This window comes from Limanda limanda, chromosome 1, assembly GCF_963576545.1.
Source record: "Limanda limanda chromosome 1, fLimLim1.1, whole genome shotgun sequence".
Lineage (NCBI taxonomy): Eukaryota > Metazoa > Chordata > Actinopteri > Pleuronectiformes > Pleuronectidae > Limanda > Limanda limanda.
This window is the reverse complement of record NC_083636.1, coordinates 38,426,926-38,446,484: the sequence shown is the minus strand read 5'-3', so window position 1 is coordinate 38,446,484 and position 19,559 is coordinate 38,426,926. Positions and strand designations below refer to the sequence as shown.

The 19,559-nt window shown below is 43.9% G+C and overlaps 1 protein-coding gene across 1 annotated transcript in view; it reads left to right on the top strand.

The window, feature by feature from the left end:
• Positions 1–202: 202 nt before the first annotated feature.
• Positions 203–19,559, top strand: part of grin3a (glutamate receptor, ionotropic, N-methyl-D-aspartate 3A) — a 38,537-nt gene continuing 19,180 nt past the window's right edge. The window contains exons 1-2 of the mRNA XM_061073935.1: positions 203–952; positions 9,683–10,431. Coding sequence (XP_060929918.1) covers positions 203–952; positions 9,683–10,431 — 1,499 coding nt within the window. The remainder of the gene's footprint in view (positions 953–9,682; positions 10,432–19,559) is intronic.

Genomic DNA, 19,559 nt, shown 5'->3' with positions numbered 1-19,559 from the left:
TCCGTGTCCGTGGAGAAACGCACAAGTTTGCCTCGACCTGGAGCCGGAGTGGGAGCCGGACTGGGAGCTGGTACTGGTACTGGTGCTGGTACTGGATCTGGATCTGCAGCTGGTTTGAGTTGCGCACCAGGGCCACACGTGGGGCGCCAGGAGGGGGACCGACGGAGCAGCCCCGGTGTTCCGTCGCTGTGGAGCGAAGATGATGAAGACGGTGGTGAGGATGATGATGATGAATGGCCCGACAGCTCGAGCAAGCACCGGGGTTTCGCCACCAGTATGTCTGCTGGTGTGCCTTCTCATCCTCCTCCCGCCGGGCGCCCTCTCTCACCCGCAGCCGTGCCAGGTGCTGAAGCGGATCGGCCACACGGTTCGGGTCGGGGCGCTGCACGTCCAGCCTCGCCTGCTCCCAACCGGGTCTGGTTCTGAGGACTGGGACACCGAGGGAGGCTGGACCGGGGAGCGGAGGATGAAGTTGGAAAAACAGCTCAGAACAAGTGCCAATGCGCCTGGATACGCAAACCTCAGGACTAGAGGCGCAATTAACACCCAGCGGGGGGCCAACCGGAATAAGAGCCAGGCTCGGCAGCGGGAGGAGACCAGCTCCAGGGAGAACCGGGTGTTCGCGCCCCGGGACTCGGTGCTGCTCGCCGTGGAGGCGGTGAACCGGGCCGGATTGCTGCCCTACAATTTGTCCGTGGAGCTCGTCATGGCTGTGGGCTCCGGACTCGGCGAGCTGCCCGCGTTCTCCTTCTCCTCCACGGGCAGCCCCGAGGACGAGGACCCCCTGTCCTTCCTGGAGAGCGTGTGCCACACGGTGGTCGTGCAGGGGGTCTCAGCCATGATCGCCTTCCCACGGAACCGGGACGAGTTCGTGAAGTTGGAGTTCGTGTCTCTGGCGCTGCGGGTGCCGGTGGTGAGCGTCGTGCAGAGGGAATTTACGCGCGGCAGTGAGGTAAAGAGAAAAAGTTAATTGTACATTTTATTTAAACTGTTTGTAAGTTTTGGTTATTTCATGGGACAAAGGCAACAACAGCTGCAGCTGATGTGATAAACAACATCACATGTCCAGAAAGAAACATGTATGAACAGGAGCCAGGTCAATTTATATAGAAAATATAAGATTTCACTCAGTTCAAAGATCTGAGTGAAATGAGTTGAGGTGGATTCACGAGGCCTGATTCCCCAAGTGGCCCACATTCCGGCAGCAGCTGGAGGGGGAGACACCTCCTCCTGCTCCAGATCTATTTCCCCCCCCCCTCTCCTCCTCCTGCTGTGCATTAGAAACGCTTTCAGGGGAAACTCGGATCATGTTCCTTCTCATTCTATGTCCTCCATCAGCTCAGATGTCGGTCAAACTGGTCAAACTGGCAAAATAATGTGTGATACGAGCTGATGGCTGTGATTAAGGAGCAGGAGGCTCTGTCCATGGTGCTGAAGTCTGTGCACACTGTGTGTTTCTGTGCAGAGAAACAAGAGGAGAGATAGGTTTTCTTCTCGTTTATCCACAAGGTTACAAGAACTGTTTGAGTTGAAGGCTGTTCAGACCTAGAGGCAGAAACCCTCAGGCGTTCTCTATATGCATAATGGAAGGTTTTGTTTATGCTCACTATCCCAATGTGTTTATTTAAAGCAGAAGTTCAGCATCTAGGGCGGAGAGCTCAACAGTGAACTTGTAGTCCCTGATCTGACGTCTTTCAACAAAGAAATGATAAAATACTCTTTTCTACCTATTCATGAATTCAGTATCATACACACATCTCATAATCAAACTGTCCAGAGACTCTTATGGTTTATACCTGTTGAAAGCAGCACCATTAATTTGAAAGAAATCCTTGACTTTCGGCCCTCGGGTATCGTCAAGTAGGTAATTTATGTAAATTTATAATAACTTATACATAGCATACAGCATAAATTACTTTTGTAAGTTGGCCTGTTCCAGACATGAAAGCAAATCTGGATCAGATTTTTTTGCATTTGCACACTTACACAATGAGGTCGAACTTGTTCAGCACCACCTGTTTTCTAAATTGCTTCATTATTGGCTAAACCTTGCATTCTTTCACTAAACATTATTATTATTATTATTATTAAGCCCACTTGGCAGGAGAACATCCAGTTATTATGAGTCATTTATCATTTAAGTCTGCATGTGGCTTTATCATTTCAAGGCATCACTGTTGTAATTGTATTAAACCAAGTGCCTGAGTATAGTAGACTGAGCATCACAATCAGACAAATGGTGACATGATGCATTTTATCAATGACTTAACGTTTTGCATTAAAAATAAACCTCTCCTTTGACGTCAGGTTGAAAAACAACAGACAACCTTCAATCCATCCATCGTCTACAGTTTATCCATCAATGCAGGAGTTACCAGGAGCCAACGCCAGCTGGCATTAGTCAAGAGGCGGGTGACGGTATCACCAGTGCTTACATTCACAGCTACGGACAAATTAGAGGCTCCACTGAACCTAACCCCCATCTGCATGTCTTTGGACTGTGGACGCAAGATGGAGTATCTGGAGAAAATCAATGACGAAAAAGGCCCCATCCAGAAAATCCTTAAAAATGTAGCTTTAATCTTCAGAATCTTTTGAGTTGCTACAGATCTGACGTATTTTTTAGGAATCATGAGGCAGCTTATAGCACCTAAAGCTTCAAATATTATCTTCGTAACATAACTATTATAGACTTCCAGATCAGAATCAGATTTACAGTTTGGGAAAGTGTACGAGTTTGATTTAAGATTCAGGACAGATTCCCTTCATGTTTAATTAAAACCAGCTCTGACTGGTGAGTCTCACGACCTGAAAAATACTCTTGTGCCGAATACACCAGCTGGGGACGATCAGCATCAGCTGGAACATGAAGGAGAGAGAGAACCTGTGTTAAAGGAATTAATACACTAAATTCATCACAAAGATGGTTCATCAATAATCATCCTGTAGAGGAGACACCCACTGAGCCTGTCCCTGTGTGTGTGTGTGTGTGTGTGTGTGTGTGTGTGTGTTTGTGTGTGTGTGTTTACATGTTTTTGTGTGAACAGGTGAATATCTTCCTCACAAGTGCACGTAGACACGTGATTTAGTGTAACTATACACTGTAAACCACTTTAATAAGGTGCCACTAACAGGATAGTTATTGCATATCAATGAGTGCAGACCAGCAGCGAGAGTGTGTGTGTGTGTGTGTTAGACTTTCCAACCGCCCAGGGAGGGGCAAAGAGGACCATTGTTTTTGTCAACACTTGCACAAATACACACAGAGACACACACATCCGAACCATTAGTTAGACTGAAGGATTCTGGGACATTTGCCACCCAGTGAGCTACTGTGTGAGAGTGTGTGTGTGAGAGTGTGTGTGTGTCAGTGTGTAAGTGTAATATCTCATTTCCTGCTCTGTGCACAAGTTTGCATTTCCCTGCGAGGGGGGAGAACAGGTGTCCAAAGTCCAGGCGGGTTGTGAGTGTGAAATAAGAGGTAGAGATATAACATGTAGCCCAGATGGAGAGATGATTGGTTGGAAGGATGAAAAGGACGAATGGGCAGAAAAAAAAATGAAACAGTCGTAGAAACAGATTGTTCAGATGCTCGTGTGTGACTGTGTGAGAAATGGATTAACTTCCCTCTGACTCAATCTAGTTTCACTTTCAAATCCGGACCAGAGTCAATCAATCAATCAATCAAGTTTTATTTGTATAGCCCACATTCACAAATAACAATTCGTCTCATGGGGCTTTAACATTGTGTGACATCCTCTGTCCTTAACCCTCAACAAGAGTAAGGAAAAACTACTAAAAACCCTTTTCACAGGTAAAAATATGTAGAAACCTCAGAGAGAGCCACATGTGAGGGATCCCTCTCTCAGGACGGACAGAAGTGCAATAGATGTCAGGTGTAAGAAAACATCATCAGGATTTTTAGCAGCATCCATTAGGCTAAACATTTTTCAATACTATGTGTCAGGCAGTCTCGCTGCAATCACAGTCTCTGGCCAGCAGCAAGACCACGATCCAGCATCAGGATGGGATCCACTATAATCCACAGTCATTGTCCACCGCCGCCAGTTAGAATCCATTATCAGCTGCCGCCTCGGTCGTGGTCCCTCATCATCCGATGCCAACGCGACAAAGGATCCTCCATTACAACGACGATCAGTTGGCACGATACAGAATCCACCGAACTGGATCCACCAATGCGACCTCCAATCCACACCGACCGCGATCCACAATCATAATCCATGGTGCGGCCACAGCTGTGGCCCTGCATCCGCGGGCGCTAAGGCACAGAAACTCCGGGAAAGGGGTCAAGTTAGTAACATGTATTGATGAGATAAGAATTATCTTGATGTGATAAATATGGAGAAAAGGAAGGAGAAGCAGGAAAGAGAAGCTCCGTGTGTCTTGTGTCATAAATTCCCTGTGCGTCTTAGCATCATCAGGGGTTTTTGCCATTTAATCAAATTTGGAACATCGCACAAATTAGCTCTAACTATAAGCTTTATAAAAAAGGAAGGTTTTGAGTCTACTTTTAAACGAACAGAGCGTGTCTGCCTCCCTAACTGAAAGTGAGAGATTATTCCACAGCAGTGGGGCTTGATGGCTAAAAGCTCTGGCTCCTACTCTACTTTTAGAGACTTTAGGGACAACAAGTAAACCTGAGTTCTGGGATCGGAGTGCTCTAGTAGGTTGATATGGAACTAACATCTCTTTAAGGTAAAGAGGTGCCATATCATTAAGGGCCTTGAAGGTGAGGAGGAGAATTTTAAATTCTATTCTAGATTTAACAGGAAGCCAGTGTAGCGATGCTAATACTGGAGAAATGTGCTCTCTTTTCTTAGTTCTCGTCAGGACACGTGCTGCGGCATTTTGGACCAGCTGCAGAGTCTTTAACGACTTGCTGCTGGAGCAGCAAGTCGTTTGTCCAACAGCAATTTCCCAAACTGTGAAAACTTTGAATGTCTCGACAATATCTCATTAGCGTTTTTATTCGCTGACCTTAAAAGACCCTAGTTCATCCTCACAGGGTTTATAATAACTGAGGTTAATCAAAGTTCACAGTTAAGAAATGTATATTATAATAAATTGGCGAGTGACTTTTTATCTGTCCACAGTGTGTTACGCTAGTGTCAAAATAATGAGGCTGCATGAGAATGTGAACCATGGACCATAAGATAACTAAAGGGACGGGAGTCTGGCACATGGGTGGAGAGGAGTTTAAGAGGCAGAAAATGATTGAAAATGTAAAAGTCCTGGGACTGACAAACTCCTGGGGAAAGACCAGTTGTCTTTGATATGAGGACCTAATTTTGAAATGGAAATATATCTCATACTGGCCTTCAACACTCCAGCAAGTAGGAAACTGAGATACACTGACAGCATGAAACACATGTGGTGCATAATACTGCTCAGACCTGACAGTTCCCCTTATGAAACCCCATGTATGCACCAAATTTCACACACTCATAAATATCAGTCCCCTACATGTGATTTTTCATCAAGATCTATTACTTATTCTCAGTGAAATCAATCAAATCACTTTGAAAAAACAATCCTATAGCTCATGATGTTAAAGAAAGTGGCAACAATGCATCCTTCCACCAAGTTTTACGATAATCTGTTCAACAGATTTTGCATAATCTTGCTTACAAACAAACAAACCATCAAATAGACCGAACCTCTTTGGTAAATATGTGCTACACAATCTAATGAATACATTTTCGGTACTTGCATTAAAATACGTCGCACTGGTCCTGTGACGACTGAGGTCTCGAGCGGGACCCAAGAGCAGAGTCAAAACAGAGCCAGAGGGGGTGGTGCGTTCAAGGAAGTTTATTGATGTAGGAGAGAACAGATAGGCAGGTCCGCGGACTCTCCGGGAGGTCTTCTGCGGGGGGGTAGACAGGTCGGCTGAGAACTCCGTGAGGACTTCAGCGTGGAGGTAGACAGGTCGGCTGAGAACTCCGTGAGGACTTCAGCGTGGAGGTAGACAGGTCGGCTGAGATCTCCGTGAGGTCGTCAGCGTGGATGTAGACGCGAGGGTCCAAGGTTTCAGTCCTGGTGAACAGAGGGAAGACACGGGAGTTAGCACAAGGGGTCTCATCCAGAGACAGGTTACGGAGCCGAGAACGAGTATCTACCACTGTAGCAACGGGGACGAACTGGCGATGACTCGCAGCACAGCCAGGGCAGATAAAGCCCGGAGATGATCAGTGCAGGTGCGCCTGGAGAGCCGGGTCATCACCGAGATGTGCTGCACCTGCGGGAAAAGGGAAACAAGAAGGGGAGGGGCACTGGAGGCACAGAGGAACTGTGACAGGTCCCATAGAATCAAAAGGGAGAGGTACAAACTGTTTGTGAAATGTGTAGATGTCCAATATTAATCATACATAAAGCCTCTGTAATAGTTCATGGTCAGATAAGTGGAATCTATTCTAAAAGAAACGCTGCAGTGAACTCTACCTCTGCAGAATAATAATACTTTGTTCGCCTTTTGAAATCAGTGTCAGAGGAGTATTGATTCAATCTGATGTTAATATTTTATGATGAAGCACTGATGCACTGGACCGAGTCAGTTTGAGCAGTAAGTGTAAATGCGTTCCAGTTTTGGGGGGAATCAGGAAAAACGTTGCCTCAAAACTGCATCACACTGAAGCTGCTGATCACAAACTGTCAATGTCCAGGATAGTTACACATTAAAACTCAACAACACTCACATGACTGACCTGAGGTGTATGAGCTGTTGACTGAACAACCAGATAAGAAAGGTGTTTTGTTTCTTGGCTATAACTTGGAGATGATATTTGTAATGTGGAGATTAAGAAACACGTTTTTGTAAACATGCACAAACACATGATGATAAGCCTATATCACCTCCAGGTAAATTAATTTGTAGATGAGGAGATTGAAGCAATTATGTCCTGAGCTTCTCTGAAATGAAAATAGATGGAGGAGAGGAGTTTGCTGATAGTGGAGTTTTAAAAAATAAGTTAAGAGTGACATTGTTGAATGTCTCCCTCATTCTAAAGTCAGACCAATTGCAATTTCTGCAGACATGGTGACCATCACAAAAACCAATATACAACCATCCTATTAGAAGTCTAAAACTGTGAATTGCTGCCACCGTCACTGTCAGACCTGAGATTTCCCGATGCATCGACAGCAGCACATCTCTGTGTTTATGTAACAGAGCAGGCAGCCGCACTTTCCAGCAATTTTTTCTGTTCTGTTTTTATTTACATGAGGAACAAAGAGAGGGTTACAGATTTATGGAGATCACAGAGCAGAAGTTCTGCGGCGGACAATAAATCCTCCAATCTTCCCGGGGGATGAGAGGAGGTGCGAGTGTGATGCCGTGATGTGGACACGTTTACCATTTATTTCCCTTAAACAGGACTTCTGAATCTGGAATAAAACAGGTCCTATTGCTTTCGCCTGGTTTGTTTGTCCGCGTCAATAATCCATTCGTATATATGCGGTAAGCAGGTGAATAATGATGGTCCTATTTACATGCCTATTGGATACAGTGAATAATGGGATAAATAAAACCAACCAATAGACTGATCTAATGGACTTTTTGTGCAAAGCTTGTGTAAAAGTTGTAAAGTAAATTAAACAGTTTGGGGGATTTTTCAGTTGTGCAGTTCCGTGTGTGTTTGTGTGTTTGTGTTTGTGTGTTTGTGCGAGCACACGTGCATGACTGATTGATTAGCAGTGACTGGTATGTTGCAGGCTGGGTACAGTATGCCAAGGTACACTGGAGCAGAACTGGCAGCTCGTGCAGACTGAATTAATTTGATCCGAAGCGTTGCAGGGATGACTCTCAGCTTTGAAACATATCTGGCCTGATCTCCCGGCTCACTGTGACTCTGCTGGTGCAGTGCATTGGATGTGAGGGCAACAATAGATCTGCACTGGTCTGATCATGATGCCACTGAGGCGGGGGGGTCAGTGGACCAGTGTGGTGGCTTTGTCTGGTCTTTGTTAACGCCTCAGAGTGAACCCTTCCTGTGAGCTTGATGTTGAAATGTGTTGCTGTGGAGGGCCGCTCTCCGCTACCTCAGGCTTTCAGTGCAGAGACCTGTGGGCCCCCCCGCTCCGACGAGAGGAATTGACCCACACTGTGACATTATCTAATTGACCTGACAGTCCAATGAGCGATAGAAAACCAATTGCGTGACTGTACACATTTGTCGCAGCTGGTGTGCGCCCCATGCAAGATGCCGTCCTCTTGGCCATATCGAAACCAATCAATCAATCTATCCAATTGTATTAGCCCATATTCACAAATCACAATGTGACTCATAGGGATTGAAAGGTCCGACATCCTCTGCTCGAAACCCTCAGCAAGAGTCAGGAAAAACTGACAAAGAACACTATTAACAGGGGGGAAAAATTTAAAAACCTCAGAGAGAGCCACATGCGAGGAATCCAAGGATAGACAGAAGGGAAATAGATTATTTGAGTAGCAAATGACATCAACCATCCACCATCACGATCCAGATCCCCAGTTATGATCTACCATCACGCCACTGGAAGTGTTGCTTTGGCAAACTTTGCATTTCACTTTATAAACACAGCTGAAGGTGCCACTGCTAGTGCTTCTTCTTCCTTCTGGAGGATGGATTTATGTTAATCCTGTTCTTGTTTTCCCTGCTCTGTTATTCTCTCAGCCAGATGTGTTCTGACAAACCCAAATTAGGCTCCTTTGAATCAGTAATTCCAACATAGTTCAGTCAGTTCAGTAACCAACCCGACACTCCAGTGCATTTCATTGATCTGTCCAGCCCTCATTAATCAGCTGATGAATCTATGACTCACAATCTCAATTAAAATAACAAATGCATGTGAGGGAAACTTTTGAAAACGGGACTTTTTGTGTTTCTTTTGGTTTTAGGTGCAGTTTATACAGAAATATAAAGAAAGCACAAATAAAAATAGATGTACTGTTTTCCTGATGATGTGAATAATGCTATTCATGGGAGCAGGTAAGTGGAGGATGGAATCTATTATATCCAGCAGACTGTTTGTATTCTAGAAACAAATTGAATTCTAGGATAGAAGTAATTCCACCGTCTGGATTTATAACCTTTCTGTTTTTCTTTCTTCTCCGTCCCTCCTTCTTCTCTCCTGTCCTTTTACCGCTCTACTACATTTGTTCATCACTTTTCACGGCTCCTCCATCTTACTCCTTTTTTTTCACATTGCATTCCACTTCATCCTTCACCAACTTCCTGTTATCCTCATTTCATTTTTCCATTTTCCTTACATCTCATATCTCGCAATCTGCCCTTTATTCCAAACCTCCATCCATCTGGGTTTACTTGACTCGTCACTTTGCCCTCTGTGAAATGAACCTGACCCCGACCAACCTCTCATCTTCCCCATCACCACTTGTTTATCACACGCTTCTGTTTTCATTACCCAATTTCCTCCTGTTTATTTTTTGTTTAACTGGCCCTCATCTCTATCTCATCTACTTTAATCAATCTCCTTAATCTTCCTCACCTTGTTTCCTTGTTGAATTCACCTTTAACCTTTCTCAATTGTATCCGTATTCCCCTGTCATCCTCCTCCATCCCTCAATTTTTCCTTCTCTCTTTGTGTAAACTTTTATTTTTTCCTCCCACTTGTCATTTTATGTTCCATTACACCCATTTCCCCACTGACTTTCTCCTCCTAGAATCCTCTTCATTTCCAAATGGCGATGCGGACCATGGAGGCCCCGCCATCCCGCCTCCTCTACTCCCTGCTGATGATGAATGGCTGGTGGGATATCAGTGTTGTGCTCTGCCAGGCCTGGGACATTAGCCACTTCCTCAACCTCATCAAAAACAACACCCGCTTCCACCTGGGCGCTCTTGTTAACCTGTCAGCCAACGCTTCCACCTTATCAACGCCTTCATCTCCACCGTCATCCTCAGGATCGGGACCAGGTGCAGAGACGGGAACGGAGGATTTGTCTTTATCGACGTCTTTAACACGTTTTTCATCCGCTGCCTCGGCCTCGGCTGCTTCATCATCCTCCTCCTCCTCCAAAACGGACCAGCAGCAGGCACTGATGCGGCAGCTGGAGGCCCTGAGGGAGCCTTCATCCACGAGAGGGGTGGTGACATTTGGGTGCGATATCCGGGAGGTGCGCCGGCTTTGGACGGTAGCCACTCGGATTATGCTCCCAGACTTTCATTGGATATTGGGCGACATCCAGAATGTGGTTGAGCTGCGGACGGAGGGGTTGCCCCTAGGGCTCCTGGCCCACGGGGTCATGGGGTCCCCCTCCCTGGATCACTACGTCCACGACTCTTTGGAGCTGGTGGCGCGGGCGGTGGGCAGTGCGGCCCAGGAGAATCCCGCCATGGCGCTCATACCTGGGACCACGAACTGTATGGATGTACAAGAGACTAACGTGAGCTCCGGGGAATATCTGTCAAGGTAGGAACAAGTCTTTACTCTAGTTAGAATCAAATCTTCTCAGAGATTTGCATGTTTTGGACGTGAATACTGTGATTATTAGGTTTCCACATGAAGATTTTTTAAGTGTTTCACTTCTGCTAAGAGAAACATGTCAAACAAAGACAACATGATAGAAAAAGATAGTAACAGGTAGCAAGATTTACCCCAATTACTAGGTGCACACTTTATATTACAATTAACAATTTTCTAAACTACGTTTTGGACTTGGAAATGAAAATGCATGTTTTTTGTTCTTGGTATGATTTTATTTGCATAAAAAACTATCGTCGCTATCCTGTAGTTGTTAAGCTCAAATGCAGAAAGAACAAAATATATATATATATTTGGAACATGCAATGTTTCTTGGCCACTATGAAGCAGCCAAAAATAAACTTTGAACACAGCAGTGACATTTCCCATTAAGTTGATGGCAAGATGGTAAATATTTTACACTCACAGCAAATAGACTCAGTCACCTTGTGAAATCGAATCCAATGTAAGTCAGGACACTGAACCAACAGATAGGCCCTGACAGCTGTGCCAACAATGCGTGAAAGACGTGTGGTAGAAAATTCTGTATGAATGAGGATTTGGTGTGTGAAGTGGTTTGAGAGCTTGATTGACTAGAAAATTGCGATATTTGTAAAGTCCATTTACCGCTAATTCCTGACAACTCCCAGGGAAAACGAGTGAACCATAAAAACGCAGATTTAATAAGTCTCTATAGTGAGTTGATTATCTCCAGCGAACCGCCCTCATTGTCAATATGCGTCCTGTTGTTTCAGCTTTGTCTCCTCTCTAATCCTCTTGTTGTGGGAGAATCTACTTCTCTCACATCTTGCAGATTCTTGGTCACAGGCCAGCTGCCACGTCAGTGTGGACTCTGCCAGCCAGACACATATTTCATACGCACATCTGCATAAGCGTATGCACTCACAAGCGCCCGGCATATCTGAGAGCTCACCGCGTACTCTCGATAACTGCAGCCCTGTGGTAAAAACGTTAACATGTGATGAATTGCATTTAGCAGCAGGAGTGCATCGCATTTACTCTGCAGCCGGGGCCGCTCTACTTTATATTGCCGAGATATGAGCGAGGAGGAGCGTGTGATCGCACAGCGCTGCATTACAATTAGAGTTCGACCTTTCCTACCGGGATTCTCCTCAGAACACCTGAATCAGCAGGACCAGCAACCCCGGGAAGGGAGTTTTTTAAACACGAGCACGAGCTCAGAGGAGCTGGAGGGAGATTCGGGATTGTGTGTTTACATTCCTTGGGTTTTTTGATTTAAGCTGCTTATGAAATGTTGATTAGTCGACCAGTGTTTTACATATTACTGAACAAAAACAGGTGTCACAGGCCTTTCCCCGGCTTCACAGGAGACCCGTCATTGACCCTGTGAAGAGTATTTATCTGAACGTGTTCAGATTTACATGTTGGATATTGGGTTTTATTCAAATGGGGAATTAGCATATTCCTGGCACAGGGAAATCTGTAAATATTAGACTGTAATATATGATATGCTATATAATCAGCTGTAGAGGCTTTAGAAAAGAAGGTGTTCTCCGAGAAATACTGTTTCATTTTGGTAATTTAATGTTTATAAAGCTGAGGGACTGTTTGATCGTCATATTCCTGCTCCAGAGATCAACAAATTGATTTACAGTTCTTGTTAGATTCCATTTTTTCTCTAGGTTATAAAGATGGATTAAATCAGAATCCAGAATCATCTATAAAACCTCTTTTGAAGTATATTTGTGTGCGAAGTCAAATATTTTTATTGGCCTCTCTTTTCTTCTTGAAATAATCTTTTATCTGATAATGGAGTCTGTTTTTTTTGTGGTCAGATACTCAAGAGTCTGTTCTTATCTGTTTCATTCGATTCCTGTGGATGTTCGGATCTTTTTCTGTTTTTCTTTTTTTTTTTACTAAACAACAAACTGACCAACATCACTGACTCTGCATCCATTTTCTTCCAGGGAGCCTGACAGGCATCGTCAACGAGCCATATATTGGCTCAACACTCAGATTATTGTATTCAGTCCTAATCTTCCACAGAGTGAAGGAGGGATCATGGGCTGTAAACCGCCGGCAGGGAAAGTGAGATGAGCGAGTTGAGGGTGTGGCCAAAGGTCAGAGTGGAACTTCCTCGAGGAAGAAGCTGATATTTGCACAACAAAAGTTCCTGAAAGTCAGACGAAAGATATTTGTAAAGCAATTTTGACTTTTTCTGCTGCTCCTGGATTGTTGGACTTTTAGCCTCATAGTAAGATATCCCTCCAGAACAGTGGCGTTTTCATAACCTCTGCCAGGGAGGATTTTTCACCTGTTTATTTGGCAGCAGGAAAACAGACAATATATAGAAATGATAGGCACTGAACTTCAATGAATGAATTATGGATCAGAGAACATAGAATATTTTTTTTATCACTTGCAAGATGAGCAGCATTTGCATGAATTTCCCAGTAAATTGATATTGTTGTAACAAAACACATTTGTAGTATTGAGATCTATGAGTTTGTACAAATTGGAGCCGATCTGCTGATCTCAATATGTTGGTATGCACTCTACAGTTTCAGTTATGTCTGAGTTTAAGTGAGAATCTTTGGATGAGGATTAGGTGGAGGTATATAATGGATATGATGGGAACTACAAACACATACAGGTTCTTAGAATAAATAATAATGGACAAAATGTCTATTTAAATTACAATTAATTTCATTCTGAGGCACTTTGCAGTTGTTTTGTGTCTATAAGGTCCTTTTTCATCTCTTTATAACAACAAAGTCTGTTTTGTAGTACTTTCTTTTTAATCTTTTTGTGGTTCACTACTTCATGGTTGTTATCTGCCTGTTTGTGGTCATTTGGCATCTCTGTGGTATCTGTGTCTTCCACACAAACACAAGTTCTGCCCCATGCACCTGTTCAAGGATCCTTCAATGTGCACAACTACAACTCAACTAAAACATTCGGCACAACTTAGATTTGTCCTTCAGCTGCTGTAATTCAAAAAAACATGTTAACACCCAGATAAGGTCCAAGGAGCCTTTGGAAAGGACAAGCTGCCACACAGAGGTCTGTGAGGAGCAGGCAGTTCGGTTCATGTCGTCACCGTACAGTCGTGTTCTGATGTACTTCTGCTCTTGTCGTGTTCACGAGTGAAGGGAGTTAAACTATTGATTCCCAAATCCCCACCTGGTCCCAGCAAATTGCCACGGGAACACAGAGCTGCTGCAACACAGCAAATCACTGAGGTACTTGGACGCCGCAATTAGAAAATCATCAATGAACCAGACTCAAGGTCAGACACTGTTTGAATTATATTTTACTTTATGTTGTATTTGATAGTTTCAGAACAAACCTAATCCACATGCAAACAAATAAATACAACCAATCTCACCATTATTAGTACGTTTAATTTCCCTTAAATGTTTAAAAACAGAGTAATTGTGCTTGTAGGCACCATTATGAATTTATTTTATATTCTTAAGAACATTGCTTCAGTTAAACTCCACCTCCTATCTTCCTATTTACTAGTTTCTATGACAAGCACTGGATTTACATTTAATAATCATAATGAGATAAATTACTGTTCAGTGAAGAGCTTGTTGCCCTTCTTGTTGACCTCTAAAGAAAATAATCATTTCTATTTACACTCATAGATTCCATACATCTACAACTTGTACCGCGCTACGTAGAGACTACAATGTTCTTCTTAAAATATCTATTTTAAAACTTAGATAGTTAAATTAGACAAAGTTCCATGTTCATACCCACTGGCCTCGTCAGTTTTAAACCTGCAGTCATGCAAACACATTTTAGATTCCGTGTGCGAGAGAACCGCCTTTGGTCTTAGCCTTCGACCCGAGAGTCGTGGTATCAGGTGCTCGGTGGATGAGCTGACCTGAGGGGGGGGCACCGCTGTCACTACAGTGCTGTTGAAGCCAGAAACCTTGTGACAGATGAGCAGCTGAGAGGCTGTGGCAGCTCTCGAGCGGCACAATGAAAGCCTCGGGGGGATTTATTGCATGATTATTATGGAGTTATGGTTGCAGCCGATTTGCTGGCCAAGCAATCAAGCAGTCAGGAAAGGCCGCGGCTGATGATGGATGGAAGTGTTTGTCACCAGAAAACTGTATCGTCAGGGGTTGTGGCAGGTGACGGATTGTAGACAGCGTCCGCTGGATGTCAAACCACTTTCAGTGTTCGCAAACGAGAAAGGAGACATGTGTTGGGAGCAGGACGAGGAAAAGACAAAGGACACTTGACGTTACACGTATGTCGATGATTCCCATCTGTACCGTTTATCCTTTGAGGGTCACAAGGGGAGCTGGGGGCAATCCCAGCTGACATTAGGCGAGAGGCGGAGTAAACCAGCATTATACAGTGCTACCGTACAGAGACAAACAACCATTAACCCTCATATACACATCGGTAATTAACCTAACCCCAGTCGACATTGGGCTGTGGGAGGAAGCAGGAGAACCTGGAGAAAACCAACACAGACACAGAACATGCATATTCCAGAAAGAAGCCGATTGAACCGGGATCAAACCAGGGAGCTGAGGCGACTAACCACCGCACCACAAACATTCCCACTTGAGAATATTGTTTTGGAGGTGGGTGAAGGTGAAGCAGAATGAAGGACCACACAACCGGTCCGACTTACAAGGCCTCCCACTATTTCTGCAGGAATGCTATCCTCATCTCAACTGTGCAAACATCAAAAAGCAGAAACATGATCACAATAACATTTGGCCAGATTCTCACCCAGATGTTTCCCTCCAGGCTGTGTGATAAAATGACAGCAGGTGTCAGATACGGGACTTCAACAGCCACAGTAAATATTTTAGGATTATTTTAATTACAGCCTGGAGTTAGGCGTTTGACAGTATGTTCAATACCACCTGATGGATGATGACATGGAGAAGGATGTTCAGGTTTACTCGACTCATTAGCAGAAATCTTTTAACACAAGATATTCACTGTGGAAAAGATTCAGCTGCAGCTTCTCTCTCTGCAGAGCGTCGCTGGCCACAGTTAAAATGACAAACGTGCTGGAAGTGGTTTGTCTCGTTGGCTGCCATTACTTAACTTAATGATCGGCCTTAATTGAACTCCTCAGAGAGGGTGTGTGTGTGTGTGTGTGTGTGTGTGTGTGTGTGTGTGTGTGTGTGTGTGTGTGTGTGTGTGTGTGTTCTTTACAAACTAAACTGTCAGCACACGTCAAAGACAGTCACTGCAGGTTATTCTGCTTGGTTTTATACTTTGATTTCATTCTCCTCTTATCCTCTCCACTTATTTCCTCAGGCTTTGATCAAAGAAAGATGCATAAGCGTTTACACATACACAGCGAATCCTGATGGCAGCGGCAGGTTTGTCACTCTGTGTTTGTGCCGAACACGTGTTCGATGTCAGACGGTGATAGACGGCAGCGGGACTCTCATTTCCTGCCTGCGACCGCTGACTTTGTCTTACGAGTTGACATCAGCAGCTTTAACGGATTTCATCTGCTTCGAGAAACCATCGTCTCTGGTTGGATTAGTTTTTTATGTTTGCAGCAGCCTCATTTAATACATAGGACCCATGTTGATATGCAATTGATGGCTGTGTATGATGTTGTGCTGATGAGAGCATGTCCAAGATCAGCTCCTCATTGGTTTGTGGAAGGCATGGAGATGTTTATAGCTGTAATATTTCAGTTCCACTATAGCATTATAATACAGAAATGTGTGAGCTCAGGCTGGTATTGCATGGTAATATAAGGTGCATATACATACATGATATGTTATGTCCATATTCAGGTTGGTTGATGTACATATAGGGAATCATTGATGTCACGTGACATCACAAGGGAGCAGTGTTTTCTCCCTTTACCACAGAATTCAGGCTTTTTAACTTTTAAATACAAAAAACCTACATAACACACTTGAGAAAAGGAAACTGAAAAAGCATCAAACGTGGCCTTTAATAAAAATAACCTGAAAGAACAATGTAAGTTTAGTATCATGACCCCAGACCATGGGTTAGATCAAGAGATGTTTACCTTTGTTTATAGCAGATAAGACTTCCTTGGTTTTCGAGAGGTTGCAACTGTGAGGGAATAATTGTGAAATCGCAACTGGAGGAAACGTTAAGTATCGACATGTGACATCTAACATGAGCCAGTGAGATGGACTGATGAGGTTTGGCCACCGGACTGAGAGGCTGAGGGAGGGAGTAACAAAAGATGTGATTACAACACAGCGGAAGAGAAAGAGAGAGAGGAAGCAGAGAAAGAAAGAGAGAGGGACATATTCACATACGTACTGTGTGAATCCTTGAGATACACACAGAGATAAACTACTGTTCCGTATCAACAGATAAGATACAGTCAGGACAAACTTCAGCAGGTGTATTTTTTCAGTCCCCCTCGATAAAAATTCATTTTTGAACTGATGTATGCCGACCAATGCCAAAGATAGTCCCCGTGAATGTGCCAGCCAGCGGAGCTTTGAAGATGGAAGATAGCTTTATAATAAACGGCCCCTCTGCAGCTAACACTTTCTGTTTGCTTCAGGAAGCTTTAACAAGGGGAACGGCTTCTGGCAGACGCTTTAACGATTCTAAAAAATGCAGATGAATTTGCTAATTTCTCTGCATCTTGCTGTTAAGAATAATATGTCTGATACCTACTTAAAAAACAGCACATAATCATATAAGGGAATATTATGCAAGTTGTGTAAGATAATACATTTTAAGCTGAATTTCCATCTCCTTCTTCACTTTGCTTCCCCCCCCCCACTCTGCTTTATGACCAGTGATGTGGACATAATGCAGATTGTGGTTATCCTCGACATTGTCCTCTAACTTGATGCATGAGGCGAACACATGAGGCAGACATGAAATCCAGTTAGCGCTGCTGTGTGATAGATTCGATGAACCCTGACATCACTCCTCAGCCTGGAAACACCGTCACGACTCGTCTGCAGTCGTGACTCGGAGCGTGGGGGGGTTCTGCAGCAGCTCCAGATGTCAGCACCTGTCCTCATTTCAGCTTCCTGGGCAGTCACTGCTTTTTAGTTCAAGCTTTTCCAAAGCAAATTATAGTTTTTCACTGAAAGCAAAGTAAACTTCAGCAAAAGTTACATTTCACGGGGATTCGCTTCTCGAAAATAGCCAACGAGTTAAGTTTATTTCAAAGAGGATGCAACCAACAGATATTATACACACATACACACACAGACACACACACACACACACACACACAGGCCATCTGTTAAGATTCATGCAAAATGAAAACCATCTCAACCAAAACTACCGATTTCATTATGTGATAAGAAACTTAACTACCATAACAAAGATCATCAAAAGAACAAGCTCAGAAAACAGTCAAAACTAACTGAACATTATCAGTGGTGGAGGAACTGGAAAGATCTGTATCTTCAATCACTGCGCTGTAAAAATATAACGTATTATATAGATAAAAAGTATGCATAAAGCAAAAGTAATAAAAGACCTGTGATCAATTATATACAATATTAACGGATATAAAGTATTTAGAAAATAAAAAGCAGTGAAACAAGAAGCTCATCATTTCCCTCAATGCATCTGGGTCCTCATGTCATCACAACATTTTAAGTCAAACAGAGAATTTGAATGAATAACGACTTCTGCTAAAAGGTCCAATTAGATGAATGTCTCTTGATGAGGAGATCCAATCAGGATCCAGCTCATCACCGAGCTTCTCATCTGCTCCCTGCTCACAGAAAATGAGAAATGAGAAAAACAACATGTCGACTTGTAGCATGTATGTGTTCAACTTTGGAATTTGCATCCAAACACACACTGAAATCGTATCAATGTTGTGTCCCTACGCAAAATATTAACTGTTAATATGTGGCCTTTTTCTAAATTGGGACATTTCCCTTCTAACACGTTACACACTCTGCATCGTTAAAGGCGTGCAAGAGAACTCCTCTTCCATTGTGCACCAGAGAGAGAAAAACAACTCTCTCCCTAGGTGGCCTAATAACCACAAGCTACAGTGAAGACTCCGACCTTCACTGTCAGGTCAATTCAAAGCCGGAGAAAGACCGAGGGAAAGAGACAAAGTGGTGGAGAGGAGGAAATTTACAAGTGAGCAAGGTGACACTGAAAAAACATTTTGGGAAAAAGGTCACATCATTTAAATCATTACCTCCTGAAGGCAGAGGGAAGACCGTGTTCATCTACCTGCACTGAATAGATGCATGTGTTCCCTCTAACTGTGTGTGTGTGTGTGTGTGTGTGTGTGTGTGTGTGTGTGTGTGTGTGTGTGTGTGTGTGTGTGTGTGTGTGTGTGTGTGTGTGTCTGCTCCAGTATCTGACACCCTTAGACAGCCAGTAGCATGGCTCAGTGAGAGAGATGGCGTGATCACTGGAGTGTGGTCTGTCTTATCCTGACACACACACACACACACACACACACACACACACACACACACACACACACACACACACACACACACACTGAGGTCTACCAAGATAATAAATGTCTCCGGTGCTGGTGTAACAACACTAAATTGGAAGTTGAGTATATTTCTATTTTAGAATTTAGGACAAGACGGTGAATATCCTTTGTACATTTTAAGGACTTCCGCACAAATTAGATTTCCAACTACCAGTAGATGTGAGCCGGTGTTAACAGCCACCAGCGGATGTTAAGGACATCACTTCAGTAGCGTCATCAGCCTTTTAATCACAAGAGACATCATTATCTAAGGCGGGTCCAGCGCAGGTTGATCAGACCTGGATGCGTGTCCCAAGCATCTTAGGGCCCAGTTGGGATCTTCCCTCCTGATCTAGAGCCATGTGCTGCAGCGTTCTGCAGTGTGTGGTGTTTGTTTTATGGTCTGGCACAGGGCTTGTCCGTGGATTCCCAGCAGGGAAACCCCTCCAGCCTACCTCCACCGGGCAAACTCCTGCTTTCCAGCCACGTTGCTCTGCCTAAAATGCCATGTCTGCCTTTTCCTCTCCTTCAATTTATCAACAACATCCTGCAGGGTTCTGTCATTTCTAAGAAGTGGCAACGCGCAGTGTGTCGGGTCTGGTCTGGTTTTAAGGTAGTTGTGACAATATGTGATGGG